The sequence below is a fragment of the Ceratotherium simum genome, chromosome 32 (assembly GCF_057802395.1).
Source record: "Ceratotherium simum simum isolate JZ-2026a chromosome 32, ASM5780239v1, whole genome shotgun sequence".
NCBI lineage: Eukaryota > Metazoa > Chordata > Mammalia > Perissodactyla > Rhinocerotidae > Ceratotherium > Ceratotherium simum.
In genome coordinates this window covers 10,093,345-10,120,610 of record NC_141931.1, presented here as the reverse complement: position 1 = coordinate 10,120,610, position 27,266 = coordinate 10,093,345, and the positions used below count along the sequence as shown (strand labels likewise).

The 27,266-nt window shown below is 36.0% G+C and overlaps 1 protein-coding gene across 1 annotated transcript in view; it reads left to right on the top strand.

Annotated features, from left to right (window-relative positions):
- The window catches only part of GPR158 (G protein-coupled receptor 158), a 385,607-nt gene that overhangs the window by 345,683 nt on the left and 12,658 nt on the right, over positions 1-27,266 (top strand). Inside the window, exons 8-9 of the mRNA XM_004425290.3 lie at positions 11,802-12,040; positions 25,772-25,910. Of these exons, the coding sequence (XP_004425347.2) occupies positions 11,802-12,040; positions 25,772-25,910 (378 nt within the window). The remainder of the gene's footprint in view (positions 1-11,801; positions 12,041-25,771; positions 25,911-27,266) is intronic.

Below are 27,266 nucleotides of genomic sequence, written 5' to 3'. Positions count from 1 at the left end.
AATTCTTCTCTGCTGAAGTTGTGTCTTGCAACTTTACTCAATTTGGTTTTTAGCTCTAATAGTTTGTGGTGTGTGTGTGTTATTCTTTAGGGTTTTCTATAAATAAGATCGTGTCATCTACTGATAGAGATAGCTTTACTTCTCTCATTCCAATATGGATGCCTTTTGTTTCCTGTTCTTGACTAGTTGCCCTGGCCAGAGCTTTTGGTGCAATGATAAATAGAAGTGGTAAGAACACACGTCGTCGCCTTGTTCCTGATATTAGGAGGAAAGATTTCAGTCTTTCACCATAGAGTATGATGTTAGCTGTGGGCTTTTCATAGAAGCCCCTTGTCAGGTTGAAATTACCTTCTATTCCTAGTTGTGGTTTTTATCGTGAAAGAGTATTGGATTTTTGTCAAATGCTTTTCTGCATAAAATAAAATGATCATGTTGGGCTTTTTTTCCCTTCATTCTATTAATATGGTGTATTCTACTGATTGGTTTTTATATGTTGAACCATCTTGCCTTACTGGGATAAATCCCACTTGGTCATGGTGTATAATCCTTTTAATATGCTTTTGGATTTGGTTTGCTGATATTTTGCTTAGGAATTTTGCATGTATATTCAAAAGGTATATTCATCTGTAATTCTTTTTCTTGTGATGTTTTTATCTGGCTTTGGATTCAAATTAATGCTGGCCTCATAGAATAATTTAGGAAGTGTTCTCTCCTCTTATATTTTTGGAAGAGTTTGAGATGGATTAATTCTTCTTCAAATGTTTGATAGAATTCACCAGTGAAGTCATCTGGTCCTAGACTTTTCTTTGTTGGAATGTTTTTGATTACTGATTCAATCTCTTTACTTGTTATAGATCTTTTGAGATGTTCTATTTCTTCTCAAGTCAGTTTAGGTAATTTGTTTCTAGGAATTTGTCCATTCCATTTAGGTTATCTAATTTTTTGGTGTGCAAGCATTCATAGTATTCTCTTATAATCCTTTTTGTTTCTGTAAAGTTGGCAGTAATGTTTCCACTTTCAGTCCTGATTCTGGTAATGTTAGTCTTCTCTCTTTTTTCCCTTGGTCACTGGTAGCTAAAGGTTTGTCAATTTTGTTTATTTTTTCAAAGAATCAACTTTAGTTTTGTTGATTGTCTCTATTATTTTTCTGTTATCAATTTCATTTAATTCCATTCTAATATTTAATTCCTTCCTTCAGCTTGCTTTGGATTTAGTTTGCTCTTCATTTTCTAGTTGCTTACCATGAAAGCTTAGGTTATTGATTTGATACAGTTCTTCTTTTTTTAATATAGGCATTTACAGTTATAAATTTCCCTCTGAATACTGCATTTGTTGAAACCTATAAGTTTTGGTATGCTGTGTTTTCATTTTCATTTATCACAAATTATTTTCTAACTTCCCTTGTGATTTCTTCTTTAACTCATTGGTTTTTTAAGAGTGTCATTTTTTGAGTGTCATAATTTCCACTTATTGTGAATTTTCCAGAGTTCCTTCTGTTACTCATTTCTAATTTCAATTCACTGTGGTCAGACAGGATACTTTGTATGATTTCAGTCTTTTTAAGTTTATTGAGACTTGTTTTGTGGCCTAATATATAGTCTCTTCTGGGGAATATTCCGTGTGCACTTAAGAAGAATGTGTAAACTGCTGTTGTTGGGTGGAGTGTTCTATAAATGCCTGTTAGATCTAGGTGATTTATAATGTTATTCAAGCTTTCTATTTTCTTATTGACTCTCTGGCTAGATGTTCTATCCATTATTGAAAGTAGGATATTGAAGTCACCAACTAGTGTTGTAAAACTATCTATTTTTCTCTTCAATTCTGTTAGTATTTGCTTCATCTATTTTGAGGCTCTGATGTTTAATGTATATGTATTTATAATTATTAATCTTCTTGATGGATTGACCCTTTTATAATGTCTTTTTTGTGGTATCTTTTAACAAACTTTGTCTTAAAGTATATTTTGTCTGATGTTAGTATAGCCAACCCAGGTCTCTTTTGCTTACTGTTTCCATGGGATATCTTCTTTAGTCCTTTCAATTTCAACCTATTTGTTTCCTTGGATCTAAAGTGAATCTCTTGTAGACAACATATAATTGGATCACTTTTTAAAATCCATTCTGCCATCTCTACATTTTAGTTGGAGAATTCAATCAATTTACATTTAATGTAATTACTCATAAGGAAGCATGTACTTCTATCATTTTGCTATTTGCTTTTATATATCTTTCATCATTTTTGTTCCTCAGTTCCTCCATTACTGCCTGCCTTTGTGGTCAATCAATATTTCCTAATCCTCAGGCCGGCCCAGTGGCTTAGCGGTTAAGTGCGCGCACTCCACTACTGGCGGCCCGGGTTCGGATCCCGGGCGTGCACCGACGCACTGCTTCTCCGGCCATGCTGAGGCCGCATCCCACGTACAGCAACTAGAAGGATATGCAGCTATGACATACAACTATCTACTAGGGTTTTGGGGGGAAAAAGGAGGAGGACTGGCAATCGATGTTAGCTCAGAGCCAGTCTTCCTCAGCAAAAAAAATGAGGAGGATTAGCACGGATGTTAGCTCAGGGCTGATCTTCCTCACAAAAAATAAAAATAAATAAAAATAAATAAATAATATTTTCTAATCCTCTATTTTTGTTTCTTTTTCATTTTTTACTATATATGTTTAGTTATTTTCTTAGTGGTTGCCTTGAGGATTACAACTAACATCCTTAATTTATAACAGTCTAGTTCAAATTAATACCAACTTAGTTTCAATAGTATACAAAAACTTTATTCCTATATAGCTCTGTCCCTTCCCCTTTTACATTGTTATTGTCACAAATTATATCTTTAAACATAATGTGCTTATCAACATAGATTTGTACTTATTGCTTTATGCAGTTGTCTTTTAAGTCACGTAGGAAAAAAAGAGAGGTGACAAACCAAAAATACATGAATACTGACTTTAATATTTACCTCTGTAGTTACCTTTACCAATGTTTTTTTTTAATTTTTTCGTGTGCATTTGAGTTACTATCTAGTGTCCTTTTAATTCAGACTGAAGGAATCCCTTTAGCATTTCCTGCAGGGAAGGTCTGCTAGTGACGCAGTCTCTCAATTTTGTTTATCTGGGAATGTCTTAATTTCTCCCTCATCTTTGAAGGAGAGTTTTGCCAAATATGGAATTCTTTGTTCACAGGTTTTTTTTTTTCTTTCAGCACTTTGAAAATGGCATCCCATGGCCCTCTGGCCTCCATGGTTTCTGATGAGAGATTACCTCTTAATCTTACTTAAAATCTCTTGTATGTGACAAGTGATTTTCCTCTGGCTACTTTCAATATTTGTTCTTGGTCTTTAGCTTTCAACATGTTGATTATAGTGTGTCTTAGTATGGATCTCTTTGAGTTTATCCTACTTTGAGTTATTAAGTTTCTTGGGTGTGTAGATTCATGTCTGTCATTAAATTTAGGAAGTTTCTGCCATTATTTCTTTAAATATTCTTTCTGGCTCTTTCTCTCTCCTTTCTTTCTTTCTGGGACTCCTATTATGTGTATCTTGGTATGCTTGTTAGTGTACCACAGGTCTCTTAGGCTCTGTTTTTTTGTCCTCATTTTTTTTCCTTTCTGTTCCTCATGCTGAATAATCTCAATTGACTATCTTCAAGTTTGCTAATTCTTGCTTCTGCCTGATCATATCTGATGTTGAACCCCTTTAGTGAATTTTTCATTAGTTATTGTACTTTTCAACTCCAAAGTTTCTATTTGGTTCCTTTTAATGATTTCTATCCATTTATTGGCATCCTCTATTTAATAAGACATTATTCCCTTGGTTTACTTTAGTTCTTGGTCTGTGGGTTTCATTAGCTCTTTGAGCGTATTTAAGACAGTTGATTTAAAATCTTGTTTAGTAAGTGCAATGCGTGGGATTCCTCAGGAACGGTTTCTGTTAATTTCTGTTTTTCATGTGTATAGGCCATACCCTCTTGTTTCGTTGCATTTCTTGTATTATCTTTTGAAAACTGGACATTTTGAATAATATAATGTGGTAAATCTGGAAATCAGATTCTCCATCCTCCCCAGGATTTGTTGTTGTTACTTGTTGTAGTTTCTGTTGTTTATTTAGTGACTTTCCTGAACTAATTCTACAGTATCTGTATTCTTTGTTATGTGTAGCAACAGAAGTCTCTGTTCTGGTGGCTTAATAATCAGCTAGTGATTCAACAGAGATTTTCTTAAAGCCTGGAGCAAACAAAAAGAATGTTTTTAAATTTCCTATTCTTTGCACATGGATCATGTGTGTGTATGTCTGTGTTGGGGTGTGCCTTCAACACTTGGCCAAGCACTTTACCGTATTTCCCTAGACTTTACTTCCTGCTTGTGCAGAGCCTGAGGTTAGCAGGTAATGAGAGCCTAGGGCCTTCTCAGGTCTTTTCTGAAAATTTTCCAGCCTTCTAGATACCCAGGAATATATGGGAGCTTTTCAAAGCCCTTATTCCCCAGTGCATCTCGTTCCCCAGCCTTTCCTCCTAACTTTTTGTTTAGCCTATTGTTTGTCTCAACCATTATCCCTTACCCCAGGTGGCGTCAACTAATCCATTTGTCTTTAAATGTTTTAGGCTAATGACCCCCAGGTAGCTACCTCAACCCTGGGAGAGTTCCCAGTTGGGTGAAGTAAAGGCAGGCCCTTTAAGCGTTCAGGGAGCCACCAGAGAAGTCAAAACAAACAACCAAAATTCTTTGAGAATAAGGTCCATTGTGTTCATCTAGTATTACGTACCTGTACTGAGAGTGCAAGGTATTGTCTTCAAGGCCACCACTGAGCTGAGGAGTGGGAGATAGGACCAGTGTTATATGTTAAATTGCCACAAAGCTCTATTACTCAGATTCTGCTCTTTTTTTCTTAATTAAGCATCCCTCTGGTTGCTAAAAGCTTTTGATTAGTTTCCAGGATTCCAAAAAAGTTGATTCTAACAGCTTTTGCCAGTTTATTCACTGATTTTTATGGATAAGTGGACTTTTGGAGTTCTTTGTTCCACCACTTTTGCTGACACCACTCCCCAAGAACTACTGTATTTTAATTGCCTATTCATTTATGTTTGCTAAATTATAATGAACCTGAGAGCATGTAGATAACTGCCATTTTCTTCACCAAATCTCTAGGATTTAGCAAAGTGCTGGAATATAACAGGAGCTAATATTTGCATTCACATCCTATATCTTATTCAAAATTCTTCCAAATTCCCTGCTTTACCCAGCTTCTTCTAGTTCCTGGGATCCTCAATTTCACTTCTTTCTCCTCTGGCTTATTTTCATTAAAACACAGACAACACAGTGAATAACAACAACAAAACTTTTCTTTGCTAGTCATAAAAACTAATTAGTCAACTAAATTTTCTTGCCTTCATGTGCTAGGTCCTGTGGGGGTTTAGAAAACAAACAAACATCCCCTGACTTCAGGAAGATTATAAGGGCACAAGAAATACCAATTGAGTAATGGTGACAATTGGGGAAAAGTTTGCGGAGTGGAGTCATGAGACAAAGATCTAAATAGGGTGAGGTTCTTGAGATGAACCCACAAGGATAAGTGGGATTTGAATCAGTTTAGACAGAAGGGATGGCGTGCAATGCTATGGGCATCTGGATTAAGTGAAAGGAGGAAAGTACATGGGGAGAATAGAGGAGATGTGGCATGTTTGGAGAGGCACATTCACGTTGTGCTTTTTAAAGCTGATATGGCCCTGAACTAGCTGAAAGATAGTTCTATTTTGGTAAGATGCAACTGAAAAGAGCACTCAAGTGAAGGGAAAACAACCTATCTTTTTCTAGTGGTTCTGCTACTCACTGTCTGTGTGACTTTGGACAAATGACCCCTCTCATTGGGACTCACATTTCTCTTCTGTACGTTAATGGGGTCAGAATAGATAATCCCCAGAGTTCCTTCTAGCTCTAACCCTCAAATATTTGACTTGCAACAGTCTTGCAACCTTCCCTCCTTCTTTCTTTTTTCATCATTCTTCCTTATTCTATCTACCTACAAACAGGTGAAAAGAAAAGAGGATCAATGTGAGATATGAGAGCTCAAGCAGATAACTGAAATTGACAAAAATACCTATATCTGGGAGACTGAGTTGTGAGTTTTCTTTCCTATAATAGTAATAGTTTAATATAATGAAGATAATTTTGCTGAGCTTCATGTCTGATAAATGTTAAAATCTATTTCTAAGTGATGCCAGTCATTTTTGATATATATCTAAAACCCATCCAATGACCAAGAAGTAGCCTTAGTTTACTTCTGAAAATGAAATTTTGAGAAATTGATGAAAAGCTTAATGAACATGGGGATTTGTGACCATTGAAAGCAAACCAACAGGCAGTGACTCCAGCCCTTTTTGTGTGGTTCACTCTCAGGGCTCTGTTGTCAAGAATTGAGTGGCTTTACATTTATAAGAGAGAATAATCACCTCCTACCTTTCGTCACATTTATAAGAGAGAATAATCACCTCGTACCTTTCATCACATTTATAAGAGGTAATAATCACCTCCTACCTTTCATCCTTATTCTCTGGAATTTCTAGGAAGGCAGTAAAATTAATAGAAACTCGACTCAAATGGAGAACTTCAGGACTTTAGGATTATTCCAATTAAATCAACAGAAGACTGGATTGCTTGAGGATGTATATATGTTCATTCCTTTTTAGTAAACAGAAGAGATACTGCAAAATCACAAACAAATGCAAATATTCTGAAAATTGAAGACTTTCTGTTAACTAGAGGCATTAAATTTGGTGTCAGCGTAATAAAAACTCAAAAATCTATCCGACAGGCTAGATTAGTCAGCTCATTGGGAAGGCATCTGCACCAATCTTAGGCCTGTTGGGAAATATTATTTAGAGCAGCAGTTCTCAAACTGTAACCTTTGTCAAAATTACCTGAAGGATTTGTTAAAATGCAGATTTCTGGGCCCTCCCCCCCAGAGTTTCTGACTTGGTAGGTCTGGATGGGACCCAAGGATTTGCATTTCTAACAAGTTTCCAGATGATGTTGATGCTACTGGTTGGGAACCACTGGCCTAGAGCAAGTGACTGAGCCATGAAGGAATAAGCAGGAATTAGCCAAATTAGGTGTTTGTGTTGGTGGGGGAGGGGCAGTGAGGAAAGCTGAGGGCAACGGTTCAGATGGAAGACACCTGCATACAGTCCACAGGCACCTACAAGACCGTAGGAAGGGGAGAGTGGTGAGAGATGAGGGTCTTCCTCAGGCAAGGAGGAACCAATTTTTAAAGGCCTTTTACCTTACTAAGGAGCTAGGAGTTGGGTGGAAAGCCACTGAAGGACTATAAACAGGGGAACAACGTGATCAGAAGCGCAATTTAGAAAGATCATTGTTTCTTCGGTGTAGAGTGTGGATTGAGGGTGGGCAAGACCAATCAGGAGACTAGTTAGGAAGCTACTATAGGAACAGTTGATGGCCAGGAGCTATATAGTGGCAATGAGGTGGAGAAAAATAGAAGAATTTGAAACATATTAAAGACGGAGAAATTAAATTCTTGCTCATTCATTTGATGACTGGAATGTGGATGAGGGAGAAAAATCAAAGTTCATTCTTAGGTTTCTGCTTTGGGCAATTAGATGGTACTAGTCGCTGAGATAGGTAACACAAGAGCAGAGTGGATTGGAGGAGGGAGGAGTGGAGAGGGGGATGATTTTATTTGGGGACCCATGGATGTCCAGTAGGTCATTGAGTGTATAGACATTGAGCTCAGGAGAGATCTAAACTGAAGATACAGATTTGGGACTCTCCGGCATGTAGATAACTGAAACGGAAGTAGATGAATTGCCTGGGCACAGCATGTAGAGCAAGGATAGAAGATGACCATTTAGGATATCCTTGAGGAACACTTGCCATTTAAGAGGAAGACTGAGGAAGAGGAATCTGCAATAGAGACTGAAAAAGAGCTGACAGAGGACTAGGAAGAAAATCAAGAACATGTGACGTAATGGAAGCCAAGTGCTTCAGCCATGCCAAAAGCTGGAGCGAGATCAAGTAAAATAAGGAGTGAACAGTATCAATTACATATTTGAAGAAGATAATTGATAACCTAAGTACAAGTCCTTGCAGTGGAGTTTAATGAGCTCAAATCAGAAATGTGTGGGAAGTAAAAAAACAGAGGCAGATAAAAAGTGGCAGCCAATTCCTGGATTGCCCTTTTCTTTCATTGTTTCATCATGATTTCCATGAATATGTCTACTATTAATAATGAGAACTGAATGTATACTTTAAATATGCCATTTTATATTAAATTCTGGAAATTTCTTGTAATCTTCTCATATATGTTACTGCTTTCCTTCACAAATACTGAAACCTTCTGAATAGATGTAGCCTAAAGATTTATCTATGAAACTATTAGTAGAAAAAGTAATCTATATAAGAAGTTTAATGATTGTATTTTTTTTCCACAGCTATATTTCATATAAATGCATGTCTAGGGATTTTGTTTTTAGAACTTGGTTTCTAAGGAGTAAACTCAGACAAACTAACAGGAGCTCATTTTTTAAAGATATAGTAGAATTTTCTCCTTTTATTTTAAGGCAAGGATAGAAAAATGCATCTTATTCCATTTTACAGAAACCAATATCCTGAACTGCTTAGATTGGAGTGCAGAGTTGTGTTATTGTGTTTCCTGGTGTTTGAAAGCCAGTGAAATCAATAACGTGGCACACAGCAGGGCTTCTGCTTTGGTTTTCCCCTCTGGAAATGAGATTAGGGGATCTGTGACAGTCTTGGATTCTCAGACCATACAATAAATACCCAAAGGGTCGTCTGTAAAACACGAAAATTTCTAATAACTTAAAAGTGGGATTTCTTGATTAGAAGATTGCCAAACTGGGATCGTACGGATTTCCTCTGCAAAAAATAAACTCATCTGGTTAAGAAGTATTTTGAAGGAGACAGTTATTTAACAAATCCACTATTAGCTCTCTTTGAGTTTTAGAATTTCAATGTCGATTGTGAAAATCTTCAAGTACCAGAAAAATAAATTATTTCCCACATCTTAGCGATGGAAAGAAAATATAAATCATAACTACTTGTCTCTGAAGCCATGGTTCTCACCCTGATGAAAACTCCTCACAGTAACTTGAGTTCCTGGGGGTTAAGGAAAAAACTTCCCCTCTTTCCAAACATTTCCACCCTCTGTCCCTCAACGACAATTTACATTTCCCTGCTTTGTTCTTTGTTGTGTGATTCCCATTAACTAGAACATGTCCTTATCTCTTCTCTACTTTCCTCCCTTTCTACCTATTGATCCATCAAGGCCTAGATCAGATCCCACCTATTCTGTTAGGATACTGGACTTAGTAGCTACATACGACATCTAATATATGCTGCATTATATGGTAGCTATTTGCACACTTATTTCTGGTTAGATTGTAAGCTTCTAGAAGATAAGATCTGTATCTTATGCCTCCCATGTTGCCTAATATGGTACCTAGCATATGGTTGTCACTATATAAATGTTTGCTTTTTATAATTATATTTCAGATATTCACATTGAGTCAAGCTAAAATTTGAAATAATTCTTTCTTTTTCTGCCCTAGCCAAAATATAGAAAACCAGAAAAATGGGGTAGATTCCCTCTTTTGAGATCTTAGTCATTCAAAATTTAGAATTCATCTAGATATAACAAGAAACAATTATGTGTACATAGTGGCTTCAAGTTTCTCCTACAGAAAATAAGATTGACACTGGCAAAAATATTAATTTTTTAAGAAATCTCTCTCATTTCTAAGTTAGAGTTCTTTGAATCTTTTGATCTGCTGATTAAAGTAGAAGCTTTCTTATGGGATTAATAGTTGGTCAAAGGTTAGAATTTGTTTATTGCAGAAACGCATCAAAGAAATGTGTAGACATTGTAATTTAAAACACAAGTAATCGTTCACCAATACTTTTGAAATAAAGCCTTTTCTTTGGCTGTGGGTCTGATGTTTGGAGTGCATTGTTCTCTTTCTAGCATAAATCACGGCAATGCAGTATGTACTATTTACAAAATTGGTTCTTTAAATGGGAATGAGAATCTAAAGAATTTTTTTGAAATAAAGTGAGTGTAGAGTCTTTCTAGATTTTTATGTTATAGACCACCCCAATATACTAAAATTTCCTCACTTTCCCCTAAGTTAACAGCTTATTTTAGTGACTCACATTTATGGAGTCTTTCCAAACCATTCAAGATAGATTTTTATACAAATAAGTCTCCTTTTGTTTTACAGGCATATATAATTATTTTATTTATAATTTAATTAAATTATATAATATGATAGCAAAGGACATAATTTGGAGGCAAATGCAACTGATTTTTAACAAGTTATCAATTCAACTGGTTGGAGGAGAAATGTTTGAGGCACACCTGGAGAGTCGTAGCCCATTAGCCACCAGTGCCAGCATTCAGCAGGACGTGGGCGGTACTCGATATGTTCTACAAAGGGCACGGAGAATACCTGTTAATCTAGTGAACTGGTTAAAAGGAGAATAAAGAGATCTTCTGTTGTACTCTTATTTTATACTAATATCTTTCTGACGTTGTTCCACAGAAAAATTGAGGATAAGTATTTTATTCAAAATTAAGTAACATCATCCTGTGTGTTAGCTGAATGACAATGAGTTAAAGGTATAGTGGGAAATGGGATAAATAAGAATCTGCTGGAAAATAACTTTCTTTACTGGATGTGTTGTGTTAATTCACTGAGAGCTACCAAAGGTCTAGAGAGAGAAAAAATAGCATAATGCATCTAGGTTATTTCAGGTCTGTTTGTTTCACTTCTGGATTTATAGTGATTTTATGAAGAATTCATAAATGTTGAAAGAATGAGAGACAGGAAGAAATAGGAAAGTTGGGAAAATGAATTTATTTTGCCTTTTGGAAATTGATTATGGATACCCTTATAGTATCATAAACCACTCATGATGGTTTGTCAAGTCATAATTTTGTGACATAAAATATCAGAATGGGAGTGGGGAGTTAAAATCAGCTGAGAATATTCTAGAGATGAAATTAAAGAATGAGTGGATGGAAGGATCCCTATAGTAAGGTTGGATTTTTGTCGTCACACAATATTTAGAGATGAAATAGTTCTTAGACATCATCTAATCTAGTAGTTCGCAACGTAGTTCCCAAGTCTGGCTATTCGAGTCACTACATTTTCAAATCACTACATTTCTTAGGTCATCCCAATCTTCTTCCTTAATGCAGTGCTCTCATTCAGTTACCCTAGTATTTAAACACCTCCCCCCCATCATTTTCATACTTATTTCTTTATTAGTTTTGGTAATGTGATAAAATGACTATGAAGGGAGGTCATATAAAATGATTTTCATAAAAACAGCTTTTATAACATTCTACTATAAAACAATAACTGGTTCGAGGAAGTTTTTGACTTATAACTGTGTAAAATCCAACTACCCACTTTCAGGACTATTTTTTGATCCCTCAGAAATCCTGTTTGAGCAGTGTTTGCCTACAGGTCTTTCTAAAGTCCTGAGAACCTTCCTTGAAATATTAAGACATGCTCAAAATTCCATCCTATACAAATCTGTTGACTCACTGGCCCCTAACGCAGGATATTTGTTCTGCTGCTGGAAGATAAACTAGAATGAAATTAAGTGAAAATATGAGCAATACTGTTTCTGGTTATTCTCATATTAAAACTGTGCAGAAGTAGCTTTTGGTGGGTTTAAATTTCTCCTAGAAAAAGGAGATATTTTAAAGTTTTCCTTTCTGAGAGTTAGATTTGCCTTCCCATTTTGATGTCTTTCTTTTCCAGGGTTTTGAAGGTGTTTCTTTCACGAACAGCCCAGCGGATTCCATATATGACGGGTGGACGCGTCATGAGGATGCTGGCAGTAATACTCCTGGTAGTATTTTGGTTTCTCATTGGCTGGACTTCATCTGTTTGCCAGAACTTGGAGAAGCAGATTTCACTTATTGGCCAAGGGCAAACATCTGATCACCTCATCTTCAACATGTGCCTCATTGAGCGCTGGGATTACATGACAGCAGTTGGTATGTGCGCACTTGTTTTGTGTGATTGTCCTATCCTTTTGCAAGTGGCATTAAAATGGACTTCTTTAGAAGGTTTGCCAAACCCTTTCACAAAGCCTAAAGGAATTTTACCTAATATGGTTTTGGTAAGACAATATTATGAAAAAGGCAATAATGACATGTGGAATGCAAACTTTTTCTGGAAGTTTCCATTCTTTTTTCAAAGATATGTAGCTTTGTTGAGAAAATGTTATCAAGTAAATTGGGAAGGAGAAATGCAGTAAATAAAGGCAACTTCTTTGTTACAAAGAGACTTTCTGTTTTCCACCTTATCAGTGTGTCCCCATTTGATTAACAGTGGCTATTCTCTTGACTTATTTCTTTAGTTTGGCAAAAAAAGAAGAAACATGCTAGTATTTTTTATATAGCTTTGGTCCTGTACATACATCAGACTTGGTGTCCAAGGCACTCTTTGTGAAGAGATTTTCTCTGCAAAGTTTCTAATTAATCTATCTTTCCTCTAAATATAATTTCTTAGGAATTCTCTGGAAGTGCAGTATTACACAAAAACAAAGCCATGCTCCTTGGGGTTAGTAAGAGTTATGTGACTGGGAAGCTGGAGAATTTGGAAGAACCATATGATGATTTGGGCCAAAAACACAGATTATCTTTCTGGCAAATTTTGTGAAAAATTAAGAAGAGAAATCCCTCGGAATTTATCTGTTGTTAATATTAGGCTATTTTAAGCTAAGCTTCCAAAGATACAAAAAAAGAATGAAAATAGACCTTTATTACTTTGTTGTTGTTCCCCCTCAGTCAGCCACAGGGCAAATCTTCATTTTATTTGGCAGATTTCAAAAATAAACACATGAGTTTAATTCCTGTTTTCTGTCTCCCCCATATTTGGCAATTGTTGCTTGAATATTTACGTTTAATATTTTGCTAAATAAGTTTCCACTAAATAATTGTTTTAGTATTTTGCTAAATAAACTTTGCTAGAAGCTAACAAAATGTGTATTTACTTTAAAATTTAAATGGAATAATATTATTCTGGCCAATATTTTTAAGAATCTTATAGGCCTGATACCTGTAATAATAAAGCAATGTGAAGTATGTAAAGGGAATGGTTATAATGATAATAATATGAAGCCAATCATCGTATTTTGATCAATATCAAAGAAGCTATCAGAAGCTATCAGTAGATATCAATATCAGAAAATAGAGCATAGAACTAAGGTAGGAAGGAATTCTGATTCTGACATTAGTCTGGACATGAAAATTAAACAAATTGTATAGATACAAAATTTCTGCTCAATAGAAATCTCTAACATTATTTTACATTCTTCAATTCAGGTTAACCAAACTAGGAAAAATCATTTCCCTGTATTACTATGAAGAGAAACCTACTATATTTCTTTTCTGTTTTACGAAGAATAAAACACTCAAAAGACATGATGATGCATCATTGGATAGGGAATAAACAAGGAGAAAGCATGGCCTATTCATTTAGCATTTTTTACACAATGGTTTTGAGATGTATTCAAGGCCATTTAAAAATTTATTTTGCACTCTAAAGATCACATTTGTGATCACTGTGTAGAAATAAATAGGAATATATAACTGATAGTTACCTGCAATTCATTTTATATGAACTTTCTTTGTAGATAAGGAAGAATTTTATACAATAAACAAGATCCACTGAGTACCGATAATTTCTCTAGCACTGTGTTGAACAATTTATGGGAGATGTAAAATGTATAAAGCCTTATTCTTTTCACCAAGTAGCTTACTATTGGTTTATATAGATAAATGATAATTGTTAAAAATTATTAAAAAGCAAAATTAGGTGGTAAAGACTCTTGGTACAATAGTAGTTCAATAAAGGAAGACCACAGTTTGGACTAGAACCCAGGAATCTTTATAAAAAAGAAGTTCTTGGAGCCGTGGGTAATATTTAGATTATTGTAGAGGTGTAAAGAACATTCACTTTGATAGGAATAGTGGCAGATGGAGGGGGTGGGAATTGTATGAAACATGAAAGAAATACCTAACTAGAAAAGAAGATTATGTTGGAATCCGTTGTGGTTAATGCTGCGTGGTTAAGTTTATTGTGAGTCTTTAAAACATGTTAGAGGAATTTGGAGAACCAGGTAAGTGATGTGATGAGTCAGTAAGTTCAGTCTAGATTGCTTTTAAGATATATATTTTTAAGTGAAATTAACCAAATTCAGGGATTTTGGAGTTAGAATCATTACAAAGGAGAAAGACTTAGAGCAGTGGTTCTCAAATTGCAGTCTCAGAACCAGCAGCAGCAGCGGCACCTGGGACCCTGCCAGAAATGCAGATTCCTGGGCCCGTCTCCAGACTTCCTCAACCAGACACTCCAGGATAGTGGGGCCCCACCCTCTGTAGCTAACAAGCCCTCCAGGTGATTCTGATATTACTGTACAGTACAGAAAGACTGACTCAGGAGGTAATCAGATGGACTTAATAGGGCACAGTGATCACTTATATCACTTATGCTCTGGATTCCATAAAACTCATACTGTTTCCCTGACCCACCACTAGAACATTCTTCACAATGATCATTTCAAGTCTTGTATCATAGCCTCTCTTCATACCACCAAACTATCCATGTATCTCTTTTCTCTTAGATGACATCTACTTGAAAAAGTAAGTAGGAGCCATCAGATAGGAGCGTCTTCCAATTCTTGTCTGCATATCTGTAAATCTTCTTATATTCCTACTCATTCTTATTTTTTCTCCCTCATATTGTCTAAGCTAACTCCTGTGTCACACTCCTCCAGCATTGACTCCCTCATCTCCAGTGACCTCTCTCACTTTATGTGACGTTTCTGTCGTCTGAAACTCCCCTACCTACTAAATGACTCATTGAAGAATTAATTCCATTCTGACCATAACTTTCTCTTCTAGCTTATTTAACTGCTCCCTCTACAATAGTTCTTTAGTATCATGGGCTATTATTTTGTACTTTACTGCCATTAAATTCTGCTTTCCTCCAGGCAGAAAGCTTACCAGGTAGCAGATTTTTCCACTAGCAAGGAACGAACTATGCAAAAAGGGGGCATTTTAAAATACATTAATTGTGAATAATACCAGGGAAGGGGGACATAGAGAGCAAGGAGGTCCCTGAGCTCACTTCCCACCCCTGAGGTTGGAAGTACAAGAGAGACTAAAGATCTGTAGATTGAGAGGGCTGCGGGGAATGCAATTCCCTGGACAACAGCCAGGTCTCAGGGAAGGTAAGGCGGTGGAGAGAAGCTAAGAGAAGAGACTGATCATGATGATAAGATCCAGGTCATGGCTTTAGGATTGAGATAGAAGTAGCAAGACTTGAGAGTCAGGATTAGGTAAGCTACTACTCCCAAAGGTGTTAAATGATAACAAAGTCTCTTAGAAAATAAAAGACTAATGATAAGGTGCAGAGACCAAGAGGTAGGAGGAAGTTACATGTTTGGTGGTGAGGTTTTTGTTATCTCCCAGTCACTGTTTTTGTCCTATAAACTACCGGAACACCTTAGTTTCCATAACACGCTTTTTCTGCAGTGACACAATTCTCTAAAGAAAAGTAAGGACACATGATTTAACAACAGGAACAAATATTTGAAATTAGGACTGTCTTGAAAAATCAGAGACGTGCAATTGCTGTAATTTTTTTTTCACACAACTCTACAGCAATTTCATTTATTTCTTTCAGCATGTAGCGTTAGATATTCTATATTTAACCTCTCTTAGTTTCACGTTTTCTAATATGTAGCATATGCCTCTTTTCAGTTCTCTTCATATATTTCTAGAAGCAGCATGTTTAAATTCATATATCTTCAGTCAGCCATAAAGAAACCTGTACTGAAAACTAAATTATTCTGTATTTCCTAAATAGAAATGTTTCTGTGCAGGGGAGAGGCTATGGAGAGGCAGGAGATAGTTTTACCTGGAGATTGTGGGAAATCTTTGTCAAGATGCTGTGTATACTTACAATAGTGTCGAGTCAATCTAGCAAAAAAGAAAAAGTGATGGTTAATGTATCAGTAAACATGCATTCTGGATCAGCTTTACCTGTCAAAAAAAATCTATTTTTAACAAAATACAAAATAAAGAACGATTTAAAAGACTGCAATACTAGTTTTTCCACTGAACTAGAACTCGAGTTAGAAATATGGGTCATAAATTTAAAGAATGGGTCCATTCTAATTTTGCTTCCTGCACAGGGCTGCTCCAAAACTGCTCAGATAGGTGATTTCCTATCACAAATGTTTCAGAAGGAGGAAACAGGTATAGACGACTGCTTGGAAAAATCTCCAAACCTCTGTGAGCCTCAGTTTCTTCTTTGAGGAAATATTTGAAAACATAGACAGAGAAGAAAAATGACTCTCAGAATCCCATTTTTATTTATGTCTATTTATAATTTTCAATAATCAATGTCTGTCCTGTATAAAAAAATTTTGAGGTAAGCTTTAATGGAAAACAAGGATATAAACATTGTGACTGTGGAAGACGGGTGAACATTGGACAGCGTGAGAAGTGTTTTATAGGCCCAATAGTCTTTTTTTTAAAAAGTGATTTTATTTTATCTGATAGAGAATTTCAAAATTTGGATGTTCCAGAATATTACTAGATCAGACTAGAATTCATATAAAGATAAACTGCCGTACCTCTTTGGGAATCATCTATATCATCTATAATAAAAATAATACTGTAGTAGTTATTGCTATTCATCATTATATGACTCAGCACTTTGAGTTTTTCTGAGTATGTTTAACTATATTATCTGTAGCTCACTGAAGACGAAAGAAAGGACTCTTACATCTACTCATCCCTCTTTCCTCTGCCAACCTATTGGCTACATGCTCCTCAGCAAAATTGCCTGGATTTTTCACACTATATCCTTGACGCCTTACAAAGTGTCTGTCAGTTGTAGGCTCTTGATAAATATTTGCTGAAAGAACAAAGAATAATCTCAACTCCCTTTATCTTGTAATATTTTCTATGGTCAGGATTAGATCAATGTGAGAGGAAACATGTTAAAGCTAAAATTCCAAGAGTTACACAGTTGTTCGCAAGTTCATTTTAATAGTAAAAATGTATTTTCAAATTTGGGGAGGTGTTTTTGAGCAAATTGTATAAACTTCATTGGCAATCCCCCTTTTTATGAAATTTTACCTCTGACTTGTCCAACAGTCAAAATAAGAGATTGGTACAAATTTGGCATGGCAAATCAGAATTACAATTTTAAAAATATTGCATAGCGCATTTACAAATATTGAAATAGGATAAAACTGATTTGCTTTTGATAAAAAAATTTTATTATTTCACCATCCTTCTAGAGCTATGTAAAGAATAAAGGAGTTAGTGTTGGGAAACATTCTCCTAAATTCGTGGAGAAAGCAAATAAGTATCCCAAGTCATACTCATTTTGGAAAATATTGGCAGTACCATTATCAGATTTTTTTTCTATTTACTGTAGTTGGTAAGTTGGTAGTCTGTTATCCACGTTCAGGATTTTTCACAATAGCAATAAAATTTATCATGGTTAAGGGGCCAGCCCGGTGGCACAGTGGTTAAGTTAGCACACTCCACTTTGGCGGCTGGGGGTTCGCAGGCTTGGATCCCAGGCGCAGACCTATGTACGGCTTATCAAGCCATGCTGTGGCAGGCATCCCACATATGAAATAGAGGAAGATGGGCACAGATGTTAGCTCAGGGCCGATCTTCCTCAGCAAAAAGAGGAAGATTGGCAGCAGATGTTAGCCCAGGGCTAATCTTCCTCAGTTAAAAAAAAAAAGGAAAGAAAAATTATCATGGTTAAAAAGTTAAAACTTTATTACCCAATGAGTTTCCTAATTGGCTGGAACAAACTGACAAATGAGTAGAATTGACTTCTCATGCCTGAATTACCTTTATAATTCACCAGTAGAGTCAGTAAGACCGCGTCTTTCCACCTAGATTTAGAGCTTGCCAGCAAGGTCATCCGATATAGGGCTTCCAAGTTTGGAATACATAAATTTAATAGCAGAGGTGGTGATACAACAGAGTTCATTCCTTAGTATATTTAATTGGTTAGCAGTCCATTTATGACTACATATTCAGAACATAGACTGAAGATACTGAAGCAGTACTCATGACCAAAATAAGTTAGAATAAGTGGGCAGGTTCTTACCTACAAGAAACAACAACAAGACTGCAGAAAAGTGCCTAGTAGATGGTAATGTCAAGCTATACAGAACTTCCACTCTGTGGCTAAGTCTGCACCAAACTTTAGTGCAGATCTGGGCAGGCCCTGAAATGTTTCCTTGGTGTCTTCCAGAAGTTAGGTGATGATAATCTAATGTGATTAAAAAGGGACATAATTGAGAATAAAGCTGTTTTGCAGCCTTCCTTAACTTAGCACAAGATTATATACAAAAAACTCTATCCAGGCTTCTATTTTCTTCTATTATTCTCTCTGTCTCTCTATATCACTGATATGGGCTCACTCTTCTCAACTACATTCGTATGATCTAATAACTATTCCCTGACAAAGACTCTTTTATAAATAAAATCTTCCCCCCTCTCTTCGTGGGTGTAAAAAGTCTACCAGTCCAGGAAGTATCTCATGGCTCTGGAAACTCCTTAGAGCTTGACATCCCTTGCTATATATTTTATTTACTAAGTTTGAAAGAAAGACATAGAGAAAAATATAAACAATAATTAAACAGATGTGATAAGCTTGGGTTCACATTTCCTTCGGGAATCTTAAAATATTTGATTGCTTTCAGGGAATTCCAATATTGATTTCCCCACTATTCAAAAGTACTAACTCATTTCCATGAATTTCACGTGGAATGTTTTCACTACAGAAAATATAATCTTTACTTTTCTCTTCTTCATTGACACGCTCACCTTTGTTCTCCTCCTTCCTGGTTTAATATTTTAAATACACAAGACAGACAGTGTGTTCAGTAATTTAATTAGCTGTATGCCAATGTTTAGAAGGAAATGAGAAGAATACAGTAACTCTCTTACTGAGTTATATAGGGAAATTCTAAAATAGCAATTGTTTCTAAGGATTTAAATATTTAATTACCCTGGAAGATTGGGCTATATTATGACAGGTGAAATGTGATATAAGCACCATTTAATGAGTATTGGGGAAAATAGATTAGACTTCCTCTTCCTCTGACTTAGATTAATGTTCATGATTTAGGTTCATTTACATACATCTTCTTTTATTCTAATGTACCATATGCCTTAATCCATACTGCATCACTTGTTACCATTTTAAAAGATGTATTTTTAATTTTCAATCAAAGAATGAAAGCCTGACATATTGACAGTTTGTTTTCCTTGGCTTGGGCTACATTGCAAGAAATACACTTTTTAAAGGTCTTGCTTGAGTGTTTTCAGTGACTGAAGTGGGGGTTATTCTCTTGTTTTTTTATATACCACCTCTTCTGAAAAATACTTTACTTCTTTGAGGAGTATTTATATGATGCTCAAGGACTGAGAGAAAGGATAAATTAATTTATTTCGTACCTTAATTTTATACTTACGGTGCCATTTTTCTTTTTGGAGGTTAAAGAAATGTGGTGATGGGGTGGGGATTGTCTTGGGACCACGCCTGAAGGTCGTGGAGCCAGAGTAATAAGCTGCCTGTGGTGATCGCAGTTTCTTCTAAGGAGTTTCAGCTCCCCTGTGGAACCCTGGGATTTGAAAGGAAGTAAAAACATCAAGAAGGAAAAAAAAGCTGTCTTTTGTTGCTTGAACAGAAATATCCTATAGATTAACTCGGTTGTCAAGAAGATTTTGACAGATCTTTTCGTTGTATTAAAAGCACTATCATAGTATATATAACAAGCTGCTGATCCGTATGGGCTGCAAGTTCCAACACGTGCTTGAAGCCCCACCAGTTCTGATCTCTGCAGTAATCAGGGAGAGAAGAGCCTGGTGCTATCGTTTTTTCTGAGATTAGAATATGTAGGAGTAGAAAGGTTTGTGAGTTTTCCCTCTTTCAGCTCACTGAGACCCGTTCTCCGAAGCGGTTGAAACCCTGGGATAACTTGCATAAGAAAGATACTGTTGGGCCAGTGGAGTGGCAGAAGTTTTATGATAACCGCATGAACCCCTCAGTCAGTGGTCAATGTCCTGAGCCAAGCCTAACTCAGCAAAACGGTCTCAAAGATTTCATAAGCTGTAAATTGAACAAGGAAGTTAAAATTTCTTTAACTTCCAAAAGAGAAAGTGACACTGTAAGTATATAATTAGGGTATAAAATAAATAAATTTGTTCTTCCTCTATGCCCTTTAGCATCATACAAATAACTAAACCTCAAAGAAGTAAAATACTTTTTCACAGAAGTGGGATTTAAATAAACAAAAATATAACCCCCACTACAATCATTCTAAAACCACTCAGCCCTTCAAAAAGTGTGTGTGGGTTCTAGTGATGTAGTCCAAACAAAGGCAAATAATTGTCAATGCTGTCAGTCCTTCATAAGGACTGAAAATTTTAAATACGTTTTTAAAGTGGTAACAAATAATCCCAATTCCAAGTCCCTGCCCAAACAACACACATACAAAGGGCAGGGAGAGGGAATTGGAAGGAACACTACGGAAGACACAGCTTGCGGCCCTGACCTTGACCCTATGTCCTGAGAGGTCCCTCATCTTATTCTGTCTTTGTGAGCTCTTTTCACATTCACGATCTTTAATGTGTGTCCATTATCTGAAGTATCTGAATTTCACTAAATTTCTGTCACCCCATATTGAACTTTAAAAATCTTAAATGCATATCCCAGAGAGAGAGACAAGTACACCTTCTCTAACTTTCCTATGTAAAATGCAGTAGAGATTGTGGAAAACTTGATTCAAGCTCTGGAGATGTGTGAAAGGAAGCAATAAAGAAAAGCCAGTATACAAATGGTGACCATTCATGGCAGTTCCTGCCTCAGAACTAGCAGTGAGCGGTAAGAGAATAGAATAATCAAGTCACTATGTGACCTATACATAGTCCCTATGATTAACAGTAGTGTTCCTTAGTATTCCTACACAGTATCTCTAACCCAAGCTTGAAATTGGAGCTTTCGGAATTTTGCCCTAGCCTTTTTAAAAGAGTCACAAGTTCTAAAATAAAATCTTCATAAATGTAGATAATGTACAAAATTCAGTCAGTTTATTTGGCTTTGGGATAGAGAAGCATGGAGAAGAAGGTGGATGTTGCAATGTATTTCACAACTAGGACGATGGAGGCAGGAATGTCTGTTCCCTTCTCAGCTCTCTGGAAGCGGTGGCCCACAGGGATGGGCAGAGTTGGGCTACAGGACTTGCCTGTGGACAACACTGTTCTACCCCAGCTGCATTCACTGTGTTGGCAGCAGAACAGGGCCTGGCACCCAGGTCTCCTTAGCTCCTCACCTGTGTTCTGTAAATTATATCCTTGGGCTGTGGTTTTCTTTTGCTCTAACAGAGACATAGACAAAACCCTGGGAAATATTTTTTTATCTTATTGAAGAAAATAAATGTTTTTTCAAGCAATGACTGTTTTCATTTTAAACAACTAAATTAGAATTAGCCAGTGGTAGTGAAAGCAGTTCCACTCAGAAGTGCTTTTTGTCCCCTCAATCTGAGTTCGTAGCTAACATCTGTTGAATGAGCCAGGCGCCTCCCTTCCCGGACACATACACACTCAAAAATGTACCCCCAGACTAAAATTCTATCGAAGGTATCATTCTCATTGTTTTCATCATTGTAACTCTCTAATTGTCCTTATTTTAACCAAAGAAAAGACAAGTAAGCCTCCAGAATGTCATGGCTTCTATATGCTGGTTGAACCCTAGAAAGCTGGAATTTGAGCTCTTCTCAAGCATTATTGAAGTTGTTTGAATTAATACTCAATGATAACTTCTGTGCTGCCCATCATGTTATTAGAATAAAAACAATAGGTTTACTTTGACCATGGATTTTCTAAGTGGATAGGATTTAGAGAAAAAGTAAAAGAGGACATTAAAAGAAACACTTGGAAAATGAAACCTAAATGCTTCATTTATGTACTTATTTCTGCCACGTAAAAATAATTTTTAAAGGGGCTTTAAAGAAATGTAAAATGTTATTGACACAAAATGCCTTTGCAACATGCAAAGCAGTGCACCACAGCTTGAGAAACATTTGCACTTGGAAGTTGTTTTTCTCCCAGCCCTTGCACATGTTCTAAGATCACAGAGCTGGGGCATCTTCAGAGTCAAAGAGTTGATATTAATTCTCGCTTCTTTGCTTGACCCAGCCCTTTGGAAAGATAACTTGAAAATGCTTTAATTATGGTATATTAATTTTTTAAAGGCTAAGGTAGTTAACTTTTAAACTGAGTATTATAACTTATATATTAAAAATAAGATAACCTCAGTTTTCTGAAAGCCCTATTTGAATCTTTAAATATAAATGCAATTCCCTTTTTAACTATACTCATGCCTCCCATCAAAATCATTTAACACCAGAAATTATTTTCTAAAACAGAAGCACAACACATATTTCAACTCCCACGTAGTAACACTGCAAAATTTGGTAACATCTGCATATTTTCTTTACTAATTGCAGTGTTAGTCTGAAGTTAATTATATTAAACTGATTTTTTTCCCAAGCACAACTTTTATATATCACATTTAGTTTAATTGGTACTTTGAATAATAAATTGTTTTTCATCTAGAGCTTATTGTTTGATATTGCTAATGAGATGATTTTAATGTTCGGCTTAGCTATTAGGAGGAATCTTATTTTGTCTTATATTTTTAAATATAATCCTCCATTGTAGCACACTAATTAGCCTGATAACTACTTTCCTTTTTTTTTTTAAATCTTCAGTATAACATTATATAAAAACACTACACGTTGCAGGAGGTAGTGTTTTTATAATTCAGCTGCATGTGAATCCTTCAATTGCAGCATAGTTTTGTGCCAGTGTTGTTTAATAATATTTTTGCATTCACCATTCTTGAGCACCAAGCACACTTAGTGGTCCATTAATAAATAGCAGTTGCCACTATTAATAATAATGTCAATATGATCTTTAGATCATGTATAGGCCCTGCAATGTTGGATGGAGTGGCAAGGTAACAGGAAGACTACATCTCTAATAACATGAAACCAATATCATTTATATTCATTCAATTCAACAAATTTATTAAATCTTATCTATGTGTGCTCAGTACTGTTGCTATCATCTACGTGGGCAAAGGCAGAAAAAATAATTGGAAGACTCAATTCCTTCCTGAAGGAGGTCATAACTAGTTGGGGCATGACTAACTAAACTCCATGAACAATTTTCTCCCAATGATATATTGTGTGGCATTATTCTTTGCATTGTGTAGTATGGATAGTTAAAAACCATAAAAGATTAGAGGAAGGAAACTTCAGTGTAAGTTAGAGTCATTTCAGGTGGCCTTGTGATGGCGATGGGACCTGAACTGGACACTGAAAAGTTGGTTAAGATTTGGAAATGTGGGTGAGAGGAGATTTCTTGTGTGAGCAGTGGCATAAACAAAGACTCAGAAGCAAGAAGAATCTTTGAAGTGTTCAGAGGACAATGAGTCTTCCTGGGTCGGCTCAGAGTTCTTGTTGGGGAGCGTTGGGAGATCATGTTGGACATATAACACAAAGTCATAGAGAGCTAGGAATGCCAGGACCAAGCATTTATAAAATAATAGTGAGCCGCTAAAGATTTCTGAATGAAGATGCATGCAATACCTCACAAAAGGCTGACCTGAGTGTCAGAGACTAGACAAGAAGTCAGGGTCTAGGAAATATACAAGCACAAAAGAATAAGACCAAACAATGTGGTCAGCTAACATGAAGCCTGGACAAGTAGAAAGTCTTGAAAGTGAGGGCATGTTGTCCTGGCAGGAACCCCTTCTGGTCTTCCTTTTGGGGCAGGAATTATTTCCAAGGTCCTAAGTAAGTATGAGTGACTCTTCTAATCAAAACATGAATCAGTTAACCCAAATGGACTGGCAGAGATTTGGACAAATCCTGATATGATCAAAGTGGAGTTTCATAAAAATGAACCTGTCTATTATGAAGAGTGGATTAACACAGGGTGAAGCCAGGTTTGGATGGGGCAGTTGACAAATAATTGTGACAAATAAGGAGTGAACTGATAGAGGCTTAGGCAAGGATTGGAACTGTGAGGGTTGAGAATGGTATATATGGAAAATAATTCAAAGTAGAAATGTGTCAATGAAAGGTGGCTCTGCGATTTCCAACCTGGGCAGAGAGGCAATAGTAGTACCATGGACAGAAGTACAAGAGTTAGGAAGGAAAGTTACACCTGAAGACCTCCGCATACCCTGATTTGCTTTCCTGATCCAGCAGAGCTTGACGGGAAAGAACATTCACAGCACGTGGCCAGTGGCCAACATACTGAATAATTGGGACCTCCACTAAGTCTCATGGAGATCTTTGAGTGAGGTTTATTTTTTCCTTTGGCTTCTGACCACATCAGGGTTTTAGAGTAACTCTTGACATATAGGTTCACTTAAGGGATGTTCAATAATTGGGACACTACCTATTGTTTAAATACCAGTAGAAATCTGCTGACACTTTGGTGGGTAAAACACCTTGGCATGCGCGCATGGCAATCAGTGTTTCCATACCTAAGTAGGTTACCTCTATGTAATGCATTTGACGAAATATTTTCTCCAAATTAGAGCTTCTTCTTATTAATTAGATATCATTTTCCAATGAAGTCATGTCACTAAAACAGATTAAAATGCATTGTAACAATTATTGGTCAGAATGAGTTAAAATATCAATGTTCAGTTTGAAAAAAAATCAAATGAGATGTTTATTAATAAAAACCATTTATTTAACATTTATGGTGTTTTTATTTATTTATTTACTTATCCAACATTTACTATGTCAGAAACTATGTTACGTGCTTTATATCCATTATTTGATTTCATTAACAAATAATCCCATGAAGTATGTACTTTTATTATCTTCATTTTCCAGATAAGGAAACTGTGGCCAGAGAGGTTAAATTGCCTCAGATTATGCAAGGTTAGTTACGGATGGAGCTGGGATTCCCAGTCTGGTCTAGTGTGATTCTGAAGCCCTTATCCTTAACTGCTACACTGTGCTTGTCTCTTCTGGTTTGAGCCAGCAAGCAGGGTGATTGATTGTGAATTTTACTCAGCCTTCAGCACGCTGCCCACAAAAGATATGGTATCTGTCATGTGTGAAGAAGTAATGGTTCATTTATAAAGTATACCACTGAATGTTAGGAACCTGTTTTCTCACATTTCTGGCAATGGATATCTTTATGTATTGAACCAGAATTTAAATTTCTAGAAGCTGTATATAAACATATCACAAGCTTTTTGTTGCCTTGATGACTTTATAATAGACTCAGATGCTCTATGAACATCTTAAACTTAGGTTGGAGATGTGGAAAATTATTTTACAGTTGTTTTAGGGAAAAGCCAAGTATCAGCAAAAAAATCTGAGATCCCAAACACTGTTTAAAAAAAATAATAAAACAAAAAAACAAAGTATACCTTTGAGAAGTCTTCTATACACTGAATAAAATTTAAAAATAAATATATGGTTTATATATTCATGTATGAATGATATTTTGTATGTATGTGTCTATTTATAACTAAACTTATGTTTCTATGATAGATACAAAATGCATGCTAAAGAACTTAAATTTTGCTTTTTTCTTCACCTATAAACCTAATGGAAAATTGGTTTTTTTGTTCTCTCGCAGCTGAATTTTTATTCCTCTTGTGGGGTGTTTATCTCTGCTATGCAGTGCGGACAGTCCCATCAGCATTTCATGAGCCACGCTACATGGCTGTTGCGGTCCACAATGAGCTCATTATCTCTGCTATATTCCATACAATTAGGCAAGTATCTGTAGAGCTAGTAAATCACTGTTGTATTTTTCTGATGTGTTGCAGTTTAATTTAAACAGCAAAATTGGATACGACGCATAATGGAAAGATTTAGAAAGGATAGTGTTTTATAAGTTGACTAATTTCTTTGTCACAGAAATGGCAAAATGACTATAGTGTTTTTAAAAAACTCTGCTGTTCTTAGTTCTGTCTGATTTGTTGCTTATTGCCTTCATTTATTTTGAAGGTTAACTCAATGTTATTGTTTTATGTTAAACCACTTATGGGGATGTCACTGGATATTGTTTATGATATGTAATATGTTTTTCCTGAAGATATAAAGCAATACCTGCATATATTATATAGTAGATATAGATAAATTGTCTATGTTTTCTTTCATGTTTAATGTGCTGGTTTATCATTTCAAAATCTTAATACTCATCTAGACAACTTATATGTATGAATTCTGCTGAATTCAAACCCAAAAAACCACTCCAAGCTGATGACTTGATTTTTGTGTGCAATTTTTGTTTTGTCATCATCACATTTTACCAATGAAATATGTATGACTTCTCTTCTGAGAATTTTCAACTGATTCATATTTGAAAATGAAATGAAAACCTCAGTGAGAACAAAGAAAGGAATTCTATAATTTGAAAAGCAACGAAAAGATGACTTGCAATTGCTGGACAAATATTAAAAGTTAGGACACACTTAAGAATGTAATTAGAAATTTTGAATATTTGTCTTTGCCCTCAGTGGAAAGATAGAGATTAATAATAGTGGGAGTCGGGGTGGGAAAGTGTGGATCTGTGGAAGTTTTGCAGGATATTTATCATCGCTCACTTTAGTCAATAATCATAAAATGATATCTTGGACTTTTAAGAATAGATGATGTCAGAGAACAGTTGGGCCTTAGGCATAAGGCGTACTTTTAAACTTTTAAGTAAGAAAAAGAGGTATTTATGATCTGACAACCCTGGAAACTCCATCAAGGGGCCAGGAATCAAGAGAATTTGCCACCTTGCTTTGTCTTGTTCCACCTCAAGAGAGAGAGGAGAGAGAAAGAGAGTAGAACAGGGAGGAAAAATGAGAAGTGAAATATGAAATTATAAATAAGCAAAGAGAAGAATGGTTTCTCAACTATACTCAGACTAGAGGGAAGGATCTGAGAGGGGATGCCCTTGGTCCAAAATGTGCTCAGCACCAGAGAGCCCTTTGTCGTGGGGCCAGAGCTCCATAGCCTATACATCTCTCCCAAACCATCTCCCAAGAAAAACTGCTTATTTTGTTTGTTTCCAGAGTATTAAACACATGTGTTTCAAGATCTAACAAACACGCTTCTCTAGAAACAGTGATAAGTTAAAT